The sequence below is a fragment of the Palaemon carinicauda genome, chromosome 16, assembly GCF_036898095.1.
Source record: "Palaemon carinicauda isolate YSFRI2023 chromosome 16, ASM3689809v2, whole genome shotgun sequence".
NCBI lineage: Eukaryota > Metazoa > Arthropoda > Malacostraca > Decapoda > Palaemonidae > Palaemon > Palaemon carinicauda.
The window spans coordinates 109350622-109362602 of NC_090740.1; the positions used below are offsets into that span (position 1 = coordinate 109350622).

Sequence of the window (11981 nt, forward strand, 5' to 3'; positions counted from 1 at the left end):
TTGTCGCTCATCACCACCACAGAGTGGCCTGCCAGAACTTGGTGGAACTTCTGAAGTGCCAGGAACACGGCCTCCATTTCTATCAGGTTTATGTGAAGGTACTTTTCTGATTCTGACCACAGGCCTGAGGTCCTGTGGTTCAGAACATGGGCCCCCCCACCCTTTCTTTGATGCGTCCGAGAACAACATCAAATCCAGAGGAAGGACGAGAAGATCCACTCCCTTTCCTAGGTTCTCGTCTGCCACCCACCACTGGAGGTCTGTCTGTTCCGCATGACCCACAGGGATCAAAGTGTCCGGGGAATCATGTCCTTGATTCCACTGGGACTTGAGTCACCACTGGAGAGATCTCATTCTGATGCGACTGTTGGAAACCAGACGGGCCAGGGAGGAGAGGTGGCCAAGGAGACGTAACCACGTTTGGGCTGGAAGTTCTTCTCGATTGAGGAAAGGCCTTGCAACCTTCCTCAGCCTTGCTATCCTGTCGTCTGATGGGAAGGCTTTGTGGAGACTGGTGTCTATGATCATGCCTAGGTATACCAGTTTCTGAGAGGGCTGCAGAGAAGACTTCTTGAGGTTTACCATGATCCCTAGATCCTGGCAAAGTTCAAGAGGCTTGTCTCGGTGGCGAAGAAGGGTTGCCTCCGAGTCCGCTAGGATCAACCAGTCGTCCAGATAACGAAGGAGACGGATGCCGATCCTGTGAGCCCATGATGATATCAGGGTGAACACTCTGGTGAACACCTGAGGGGCTGTGGAGAGACTGAAACACAGCACCTTGAACTGGTAGATCTTGTCGTCTAGGCAAAATCTTAAGTACTTCCTTGAAGATGGATGGACTAGGATCTGGAAGTATACGTCCTTCAGGTCCAGTGTACACATGAAGTCTTGTGGTCTCTATACTGAACGGAGTCTGTTTGACAAACCCGTTCAGGGTTGAGAGGTCGATGACTGTTCTCCTGCCTCCAGACGCCTTCTTTACAAGAAAGAGTCGACTGTAGAAGCCTGGGGACCCGTCCCTTACCTCTTGGAGAGCGTTCTTCTTCAACATGGTCTGGATCTTCTGCCCGGAGGGCTTGTCCCCTTACTGATCCCATAGTAAGGGAGCTCAATGACACTGGATTCGCTGTCAGGGGAGGTAGAGAAGCTATGAACGGGACGCGATAACCCTGACCGATCATGGAAATCGTCCAGGTATCTGCCCCGTGTTGCTGCCACCTTGTCGCGCAACTTTGTAGGCATCCCCCCAATGGTGTACATGCAGGGGGACTGCCAATCCTAGCGTCTGCAGCCTTGGCCGTTTCCTCTAGGATTTTTACCTACCCTGGAGGACTTATTGCTCTTTCTGCTCTTGGCAGGAAAGGGCTTAGACACCTTCGGCTTTGATGCTGTAGTCTTCTTTGTGTCCTTAGCTGGACGGGACTATTGGGCTGCTGGAGGTTTGTAGGGCCTCGATGTCAGGGCCCTATGGATGAGGGAATCCTGGTTGGACTTCCTCCACCTCTAAGCGGTTAGCTCCACGTCCTTAGGCTCAAACAAACTCTTACCGAGCACGGAAGAGTGTCTGAGCCTGCTAACGTCGGAACTGGGGACCTTCTGGTGGAATCTCTCAGCCACTGCGTCCCATCGTTTGAGAAACGTGTTGGCCCACAAGCTCAAGACTTGGTGGGCCAGAAACTCGATGGTCCATGTGCCTGAGAGCAAGAATGTCTCCAGTGCCTTCCTGGTGCTTTCTTTGGACAGATCCTCAGACCGCACCAGGATGCCTAGAGACCCCAGCCAGATGTCAAGCCATGAAGTTGCCTGCATGGCACTCCTCGCCACCTTCTCCTGGCTTATAATCTCAGTAGCTTAATAGGACACATGCTGGTTGGAGAGTCTCTCTAGAGGGACTCCCCCAGTGAGTTCTTCCACGGAGTGGTGAACTGGAAGACCCAAACAAGTCTCCTCAAGGATCTCAAAATACCTCCTCTGATGGAAATGAGGAGAAGGGAGGAGCTTGTTACCAGCGCTGGATCTACTGGAGGAGGCAAGCTCAGAGATCTGGCCCTCGACCTTGTGACCTTGTCTCTGGCACTCTTCATCCCTTGTGACAAGGGCAAAGCTGCACTGGCCCTAGAGGGTTTCTGGGTGCCGTAGAGTCGGTCCAAGACCGTGTCCTTACCCTCATGAGGAGGAATCTCTGGGTCTGGAATCCCGTTAAGGTTCCTCATGAGGGTCAGAACTTGCCAGAATGCATGTTCTGACTCTTGGTGCTCTCCTCCTGAAGGACTGGCAGCAAAGCCTCCTGTCCCCAGTGGCTCTTCCTGGGGGGACTCGTGGACATCCTCCGAAGGTCTAGCTGGCTCCTGTCTGATCCTTGCCAAATACTTGGGAATAGTCTTAGAGTCTTTCGGTTCCCTCCTGGGAGGGATACAGGACTCGAGTAAAGATGGATGCAGGCTTTTTCCCCCCCTGTTCGAGAAGACTTCTCAGGAAGAGGCGGAGTTTCCCCCAGTGGTGCGATGGGGGAACGGTCCGGCTCGTCTGACTCTCCTGAGGATGGGTAATCCTCATCCGCAGGGAAGGGAGAGAAAGTCAGGGGGGGGGAGAAGGAACCTTGAGCAAGGATTTGCAAGGAGACAGGATAGCCCTAGGAGATGTCTCCACGGAGGGAACTCCTCTATTCCTCTTCAGGGGGGAGGCAGCTGCCACTGATTTGTGAACCTAAGTCAGAGAGCACAGGCTCCATAGCCTGCATAAGAGCTCTGACCAGGGTCCCGAACCAGGGCTACTGGCTGACAGTCGCACTGTCAGACACTCTCCCTGGAGGGAAGGGGATCGTTCGATCCCTTGGAGGAGTCGACAAACGAGGGTTCGTCTGAAGAGAAGCTGAAATAAGAGAGTCCTTAGACCTGTCCAGGAACCGCCCCTCCTCCGGCGAGTGCGCTGTTCTGCGTTTTCGGGGAGGGGAACGAGATGATCACCTGTCAGCCTGACAACAATCGTGCTGGAGGTCGCGCGATGAGCCCTGTCCTGGGTCGCGCACGAAAGGATAGTGCGCAATAGGAATTTCACGCTCGCGATGGGCGCGGGCGTGCGAGGTTGTTGGCGCGGGGGCGTGCGAGGTTGTTGGCGCGGGGGCGAGGGCGCAGTGGCGCGGGCGCGTGGGCGCGTGGGCGCGATGGCGCTAAGGAGGTGGCGTGGGCACGTAGGCGCGGGGGAACGCAGGAGATGGCGCAGGTACGTGGGCGCGGGCGCGCGTAGGAGATGGCGAGGGCGTATGGCGTGCAGGAGCTAGATCGTGATGAGGGGTTGAAGGCTGGATGCAAGGGGGCTCAGGAACCTGATGCGGTACTGTCGGGCGCGAGTGAGCAGTAGCGCATGGGCGCGTATCTGGAAGTACTGGGCAAGGGCGTGATTGCGCAGCCTCGTGATAGCACGAGGGTGGGTCTGCGTGTTGGCGAGCAGGTGAGCGCTGAGCAGTCTGTGCAGGTATATTAACCTGAGGAGACCGTGGGCGCGCTGGGCGCGCAGGGGATCGTGGGCGCGCATGGCGTGCATCAGGATATGGGTGCACAGGTGTGCGCTGCTGCGATGGGCGCTCAGGGCGCGAGATCGGATTATGGCACACAAGTGTGCGATGCTGCGATGGGCGCGATGGGCGCGCGATCGGATTAGGGCGCACAGGTGTGCGCTTTTGAGTTGCATGATGCGCCTTGCACGCAACTGGAATGTGGCGCGCAACTGGAACATCGCGCGCAACTGGAACATCGTGCGCAACTGGAGGAGCGCATACAGGATTGTGCAGTCTGGATGGAGAGTGCAGGGGTACCTGTGAGCGCCCATGCGCTAACTTAGGCCCCTTCTGGGCTGGGCGCGACGTGATAGGAACTGCGCGCGACGTGATAGGAACTGCGCGCGATAGGCGTGCCTCGCGCCTAACTCCAGAAGGGCGCTGAGAGTCTAGAGGTACCTGTGAGCGCCTGTGTGCTAACCTAGGTGCCTCTTAGACTGTGCGCAACGTGACAGGAACTGGTGGGCACTGGAGCGCAGGTGAGCACGTGTGCGCAGGTGAGCGCTGGCGCGCTAGATCAGGAACTGCTGGTGGGCGCCGGGGCGCAGTAGGCTGTGGGCGCGCAGGGGAACCCAGGCACGTAACAGGAACAGGTGCAGGCACGCGCACAAGTGAGCGCTGTGGCGCTAAGTATGGAACGGCAGCAGCAGCATGAGGGCGCGTATGTTTAACCTGGAGCTTAAGGATATGAGGCGCAGATTTGCGCTCAAGTCCCTTATGCCCCGAAGGGACCGGTCCCTGTGCAATGACAGGTTTAGACGGCGCGTACTGCGCATCAGAATCTTCAAAGGGTGTCGGCAGGTCAGCAGGTCTGGAGGGAGACTGGTCACAGGATCCCGAAGGACGACCTTCCTCCGAAGGGGATCGCGAACGATCTCCGGAGAGGTCTAAGGTGGTAGCTGGCAGGATTGGTGAACGGCGAGTCGTCTCCTCCGCAGAGGACTGCGGGGATGACGAGCCGAAGAGGGGCCTCCTAACTCCCTTGTGAGGAGAAGGAAGACCTCTACGGCGAAGGGGAGGATGAGCCTACCGCCTTATACCCCCACGAGGGGCCGTGGGGTCAGCGAGCTGACCATCGTAAGGCCTCCGCAGAGGAGTGTCTGTAAGTGAACTCCCCCGAGGGGGAGCATCACCGGCAGGAGAGACCGTAGGACTTAGTTCCTCCCTCGAAAGATGTTTGGAGGGGGAACTTAAGCCTTCAGCTACCTCAGCAACAACAGGCACAGGAGTTTGACTAGACACACCCAATGCCTCCGTTACAACAACGTCAACGACAGACAGAGGATCTATCCCTGCTGTAGTTGGCAATTGTTTAACAGCTGCACCTTGTTTGATCATGTTAAACAGGGCTTCCCTGGAGGCCGAACCCTGAAGCCCCAAGAAGGCCCAAAGCTGTAATAAATCATTGTTCTTAACAGACGAATCAATATTTAAATCCTCCTCCGGGGGAGGAGGGGCAGCTGCCTCGCTATGGGAGGAAACTACCTCTCCCGCACCCCGGGATCGGTCAACAGCAATACGGTCTATGCTACCACTCGCCGGCCTCTCGGAAGAGACCGCTCGAGTGGGAGCTTCGGTGGAGGAAAGGGCTACGATAGAAGAAGTCTTGGAATCTTCTCTCTTCAAAGAAGCCTCCAAAGGAGAAATATCCCTTTTAGACTTTTTCTTCCGGCATCGGGCAAACCTCTCCCTCTGGGAGGTAGACCCACCCTACATTCAATACATACGTTACCGCTATCACACCGTTGGCCCCTACAATGAGGACACAAGGTGTGGGGATCAGTGTCTACCGCCGACATAAAGGTCCCACAAGGGCGGTCAGGTAAACCAGGACACGTACGCATGATGATAGAGGCCAACTTCACACACTCTGAGAAAGAAGAAGCAAAACAGATTAATGGCAGTCAAAGCGATGGAGAGAGCAGACAGGTCTGTTCTCCGCCCAAGCCAAAAGCAAAGTGAAGCATTCACTAGTGTGTGTGTGTGGGGGGGGGGGGTTGGCAAGCTACCCCTCCCCACACCCCCCCCCCCCCGGTAACTAGCGGTGGGGTAGTAAACCCTCGTTAAAATTCTAATGGCTCGTTATTCAGCTACGCCAAGTAATTACCCCATGTAAATAGCGTGGTTTGTATTTCAGTTACGGAACAAATAATTAGGTATAGGAAGATTGTTTATAAAAATAGTTAAAAAAATAATACATAGGAATTTTTTTCTTAATTATGGAATCATGTAATTGCCGATTTCCACAGAAGAGGTAGTTTGACGGGTGTTACACGGTCATCCATCTTGCTAAAAGAGAGGTTCATTTACAAAGGAGAGAATTGGTAGCAATAGCAAGAAATGCAGAATATAAAAGATCGATAAAATGAAAGGAATCATGTGAAGAATTAATAGAGAAGTCTGTGTTGGAGTAAATATTCTTATATCAGCTCTAACAGGAAAGGGAGCAAGAGAGAATGCCCATATGTAATTAATAACAATACTCCAAATATGAAGGGTTGTGGGGACCGATGTGGAAACGTCCCTGACTGCTGAACGCCAGACTGGGGTTGGAGTCCCGCTCGAACTCGTTAGTTTTTTTTTTTTTTTTTTTTTTTTTGTCACTGAAACCGGTCCATCCTTGTGCGCTAAGGGGGGAGTGTTTGAGGGAACGTGTAGGTCTATTTGCTGAGTCATCAGCAGCCATTGCCTGGCCCTCCTTGATCCTAGCTAGGGTGGAGAGGGCGCTTGGAGTCTGATCATATTTATATAATAATCAGTCTCTAGGACAATGTCACTGTCCCTTGCCATTCATGAGCGGAATTTAAAACCTTCAAACAGTCCCTCCAGCACTATGATTAGGAAAGTTACTTGGTTAAAATTATCTACTATGAGATTCAGGGCCTCTGTAACACGGTTTTTTGGACTTTGCTCCTTATCAAGGCATCGGATGTAGCTGAAAGTTGACATATGTATATTTTACAACCACACACAAATTTTTTCAGCATTTTCAATAACCTAAACCCGATAGTTTAAATTTTTATAGAGTAAAAATGATCTAGCCGACGCCATGGCCAGTGATAACGAGCCAAGAGTCGAAAACATTCATTATGTAAGCAATGTAAACACCTTTTGACAAAATTTTGCCCCGCTCATCCACCGGAAACCCATTCACCTTCTTCCATCGGCTCTGGAACCCATAACAGTCAAGAATGGCTAGCAGGATTTGGAATTGCCCCTGTGGTTGCAAAACTGCATTTATCTTACGACTTGCAACTTTATACAGTCAAGAGAAATCCCATGGCCATATTTACTATAGCCTGAATAGGTAATTATTCAGTTTCTAGTTTAAATCCAATGTTTATGGTCTGATTTGTATTTAGCGTAATATGATTATAATACTTGAAATGTCACTCAGGCTTTTGAACATTTTCATTAACTATTCACTATGCCACCAGAGAGAGAGAGAGAGAGAGAGAGAGAGAGAGAGAGAGAGAGAGAGAGAGAGAGAGAGAGAGAGAGATTGTATGTAAACAGTCTTGATATAACTATTTTTGTTAAAATGAGAATTTTGTGCTAAACTCTCCATCAGACCAACGGATCATCCGATATATTTTTTTTTTTTCTTCTTCTTAGGCCGTACGACCGTGTTGGCTATGTTTTGGGCATGACTGCAGTTTGTAAATAAATCATGAATAGTTTTAGGAGTTTTATTTGTACATCTTATGGGAATTTATAGGAGTAAAGTGAACATAATTCATTTATCCTTTAAAATAATTACTACATGTAGCAAAACAAATAGTAGTAAAGATGATAATGCAATGAAGGAATGATACCAAACTTTATCTTTAGCTTCAACATCGGCAATAACATACTGTCAGGCAGTAACGTAATTTTAAAGTAAAATTTTGTTGTTTTGCCTTTTTGCACTGATGGCTTTCATTCTTATTTTGTTTACAATTTTGTAAAGCTAAATTAAGTATTTTGCTGTTGGTTTTACCTTAGTACATATATTTTGGTTGAATGTAGTGTTTAATTTGCTTTGGTTTAAATGTAATGTTTAATTTGCTTTGGTTGAAAAAGCTTAAGTTTTGTGGTGCCATCTATTGAGTGCATTTTGAAGTGCGGCCTTCCTCAGTATTTTTACTTCCTTGGCAAATTTTTAACTCATTTATTTTTCTTTGTGGTGACTGGGAGTGTTGTAAGGAGAGGTGACTTGTGACTCTCCTAAAGTATTCTCGAGAGTCGAGTTCAAGGCCGTTGAAGACTCTGGAGCTGCTGATCTGCTTTTGTGGATTATATATACAATTTGTCATTGAGCTGCTTCTTAATGTGGAAGGCAGTTTACCTGTGAAGCTACGTGAGAGAACAAGACTTGCAACTGTGATTCAAGTGATCTACTGCTTAACCTGGACATTGGCAGTTTTGTGTAGAGCAGGGCTCGAGAGCCTTTTTCATCTTTGATGGATATATCTACTGTATCAGCACCAGAGTGGTCTTGTTGGAGCAAGTAGGGAGGCTTCTCTCAGGTAAGAGGAACATCCCCTGTATTTTGTCGAGCCATAGACTGAAAGTGCATATCCACCAACGGTTGTGAAGGGCTGTTCCACTGATGAGAGTGACTGCTTGTGACCATATTTTTGAGCAGCAGATGGACTCGTCTATATCAGTACCGGTCTGTGTCATAGGACCAATATATTTGTGCATTTAACTATTGTCAAAGCGGATGAAGGTTTAATATGAGAGTGTTGTAAGATTATCTACTTTAATATTAAGGTTTAGATTGTGATATAGGTAGGATTATTGTTTCTTTTTGTATGTTCTTCCACTTCTTTCCTTTCTGTTTAGTAATAGGTTAGCGTGGTGGGTAAAGGCTTTTGGATACCTTTACATTAAAGATTTGATTTCCTCACTATGAGTAGGGTTTAGTTTTAGCATTAGGTGACTCATTGAGTTTATCGATGGCATTTTGGACTTAATCAATTTATTACTTTTTGTGGGCCATCAGTGTTAGTACCTTTATTGTTGTAATAAATATTGTGAAATTTTTGCCCTTGTGTCTTTCTGGTTTTCCTCGTTCCTACTGATTTGAGTTTTTGTCACTGGATTTGTGAATAAGATAAAAGAACCCGTTATGGCTTCCTTCTAGAGGGAGTTCGTAACACATACCCAGTTGCCATAAATTTGTCAGCTTAATGAAATAGCCTATCATCTAATATAAAGCTTAAATTCTGAGGAGGCCATGGCTTATTGCACATTGAAAAAAAATGACACAGACTTTATGAATGGCGGAACGATACATAAATGTGGGTGGGGTATCTGTGCTAGCGTAGTAATACTACTGTCGCAGTAGTCCCGCAACAGTAGTATACATGAATTGGTGCTAGGGCAATTCGTCCCTGGTGAATTTGTCGTTGCGCAATTCGTCCCGCTCAATTCATCGTTGCTCAATTTGTCCCCAAGTCAATTCGTCGTTGGGCAATTTGTCCCCAAGTTAAAAGACACTAGGTTGTTTAACTTTTATTTTAATTTCAGAGAAAGGCAAAAACAAAGTTGCTGATGAAGAGAATTATATATATATTAAGAATAAGGAGAGTGCAGATAGACTGAAGACCTACTGGAGGTGTGAAATCGTGCATGCAAGGTGAGACTTCATACTGATGAAAACTATATAGAGATTAAGAAAGGTTGGTATCCACAATCACGCTTCAACAGCCGCAGAGGTAAATGCGAAGACTGTGGTCTCAAATATTAAAGCAAAGTCATTTTCATCTCGTGATGCACCTCGCTCAATCATCGCTGGTGAAGTTGAAAAGTTAAACGAATGTGCTTTATCACAAATTCCTCGGTTGGAACAACTCAGTAAGAATATCAGACGTTGGAGGCAAGCAGATTTTAATTATCCCGCAACCCCACAAACAAATGTTGGGTTCTCCATTCCCAGTGAATACTCTTGCTTAGACACTAATGAAATTTTTTTAAAGTATGATAGTGGAATCGAAGATTCAAGCTGAATATTGATATTTGCAAGTGATGAAGCGGTGAGACATTTAAAAGTGTACAAGACTTGGGCGGCAGACGGAACATTCTAAAAATTACTTTCAAACTAAAATTGCCGTTAGATAATTCTTTTTTAAGGAGCAAAGTTTTAAAAATTAATTTTGAACTAAAATTGTCATTAGACAATTTCTTTTTTGAGGAAGCAAAAAGGGTCCAATATGTAACAAAAAAAAAAAAAAAAAGTGTCGAGAATGCGAAAATAAATAATTGAACTCGACGATTTGCCCAACGACGAATTGACTTGGGGACAAATTGAGCAACGATCAATTGAGTAACGACGAATTGAGCAACGACGAATTGCCGTCGACGAATTGACCGGACACCCATGAATTAAACGTTTAGGCCAACTGATGGGATCCTTGAGGATCATTTAGCACTTCTTACAACTACTCGAGAAATAAGTTTTTATAGCCAGAATTTTAATTTTCTGATTCAACAATGCCCATGATAGCCTTCAGTGTTATTCAGAATTATAACGAGGCTAAAGTGGGTGGAGCCTCATGAAGTCATCATTCTGACGATAATCATTGGTGAAAGTTTAAAGCAAAATGCAGTACCGGCTATTTATTTTTTTTTTTTTTTACAGTAAATAGATCGGTAGATAGACAATAAATAAAAATTGCTTGACATTGGATGTAGCAGTTATCAAATCAAGCTTGTCTACTACGTTTTTGAAAATTACCAACTATTTCCTACACCTTGTCAGTCTGATTGTGAGCTATAAAGTAGACTGTAATTTCTTAGGAAACTTATTTTGGGAGTTAGACAAATAATCGAAGTGTTTTTGTATTTATTAACATATTTTGTTCGTTTGTTCATTATGACAATTCTCAGTGGAGAGGTTTCAGAGTTCATAAAGGTGTACTGCTTTGCTTTTATTTACACTTTTGTGTTATTGTTGGCAGAGGTATAGCCTTCGTTACGTATAACCAATCATCGATCGAGAAAGAGAGAAGAAATGCCGTCATAAGTTACGTAACGAGTGCGTTCGAAACCTTTTCTCTGAGTAAGTTGGCCCGTCTTCAAAAATCGTCACTTTTACTTAATAAAGTACCAAATTTATTCAACCTACGTAATGCAGAATATAGTCAAAATTTATGTGTGTATATAATGTGCATTCTGAATAAGCGTTATATTTATGAAATTCATAGAAAAAAAGTTACTGCGAAAAAACCGTGTTACAGAGGCCCTGAATCTCATAGTAAGTTATTAATACTTCAAGTTAACTAGATAACTGGGATGTTTGAAAAATTAGTTTTTTTAAGTTTTCATTAATTATTATCTAAGAATTGTATAGGAAAGGTGGTTTCATTATAAAGAGATTGTGTACACTTATCCTCATCTCTTCCTACGCCTATTGGTGCAAAGGGTCTCGGTTAGATTTAATCATTCGTCTCTATCTTGGGCATTTAAATGTACACTGAAGATCTAAAATTCGAGCATAGTACAATTCCAGTAGAATACTGAAAGGTAAATAGAGAAATGGTAACAGAGGTTTGAATTAGCAGCAATAACATAAAGAGAGGGAAAAATATTTTTGGAGATCACTATTGGGGAACAGTATGCTTCCTTAACACCAATACTAGTGGCCACTTTCCTCTTGGTAAGAGTAGAAGAGACTCTTTAGCTAAGGTAAGCAGTTTTTCTAGGAGAAGGACACTCCAAAATCAAACCATTGTTCTCTAATCTTGGGTAGGGGTATAGCCTCTGTACCATGGTCTTCCACTGTCTTGCATTAGAGTTCTCTTGCTTGAGGGTACACTAGGAAACACTATTTTATCTTGTTTCTCTTCCTCTTGTTTTGTTAAAGTTATTATAGTTTATACAGGGAATATTTATTTTAATGTTACTGTTCTTAAAATATTTACTTTTTTCTTGTTTCCTTTCCTCATGGGCTATTTTCCCTGTTGGGGTCCCTGGGCTTATAGCATCCTGCATTTCCAGCTAAGGTTGTAGCTTAACAAATAATGATAATAATAATAATAATAATAATAATAATAATAATAATACCGTAAAGTGAAGAGAGGGAAAAATTTTGGGAGAACTCTATTGGGAATAGAATGTTTCTTTAACACCAGATTAGGCCGAATTCTCGAAAGCTATGAGAACTTATATTCTAATTAGCATTTTTTTGGCATACTGTGCTGAGGTCAATGTATTTAAGAGCAGGGATTAGTTTTGATTACATAATGAACTTTAAAAGTTCAAACTTGCAGCAAATATTCTTTTGCAGAACAGGCCAACATGAATCTGTTTTTATAGTTTAGATATGAAAGATCTGTTTTAATGTTGTTATTGTTCTTAAGATATTTTATACTGTTCATTACTTCTCTTGTAATTTATTTATTTCCATATTTACTTTCATCACTTGGCTTTTTTTCTGTTT

General features: G+C 45.5%; 2 protein-coding genes across 2 annotated transcripts in view; one reads left to right on the forward strand and one right to left on the reverse strand.

Moving 5' to 3' along the window:
* Positions 1-3169: 3169 nt before the first annotated feature.
* On the reverse strand, positions 3170-4894 carry LOC137655480 (uncharacterized). The gene is made up of 3 exons (XM_068389377.1): positions 4597-4894; positions 4044-4404; positions 3170-3920 (listed from the first exon to the last, which is right to left on the reverse strand). Exons 1-3 carry the CDS (start codon positions 4892-4894, stop codon positions 3170-3172), a joined length of 1410 nt encoding a protein of 469 aa, XP_068245478.1.
* A 187-nt stretch (positions 4895-5081) lies between these two features.
* Positions 5082-11981, forward strand: part of LOC137655481 (relaxin receptor 2-like) — a 122421-nt gene continuing 115521 nt past the window's right edge. The window contains exons 1-2 of the mRNA XM_068389379.1: positions 5082-5326; positions 6053-6125. Coding sequence (XP_068245480.1) covers positions 5082-5326; positions 6053-6125 — 318 coding nt within the window. The remainder of the gene's footprint in view (positions 5327-6052; positions 6126-11981) is intronic.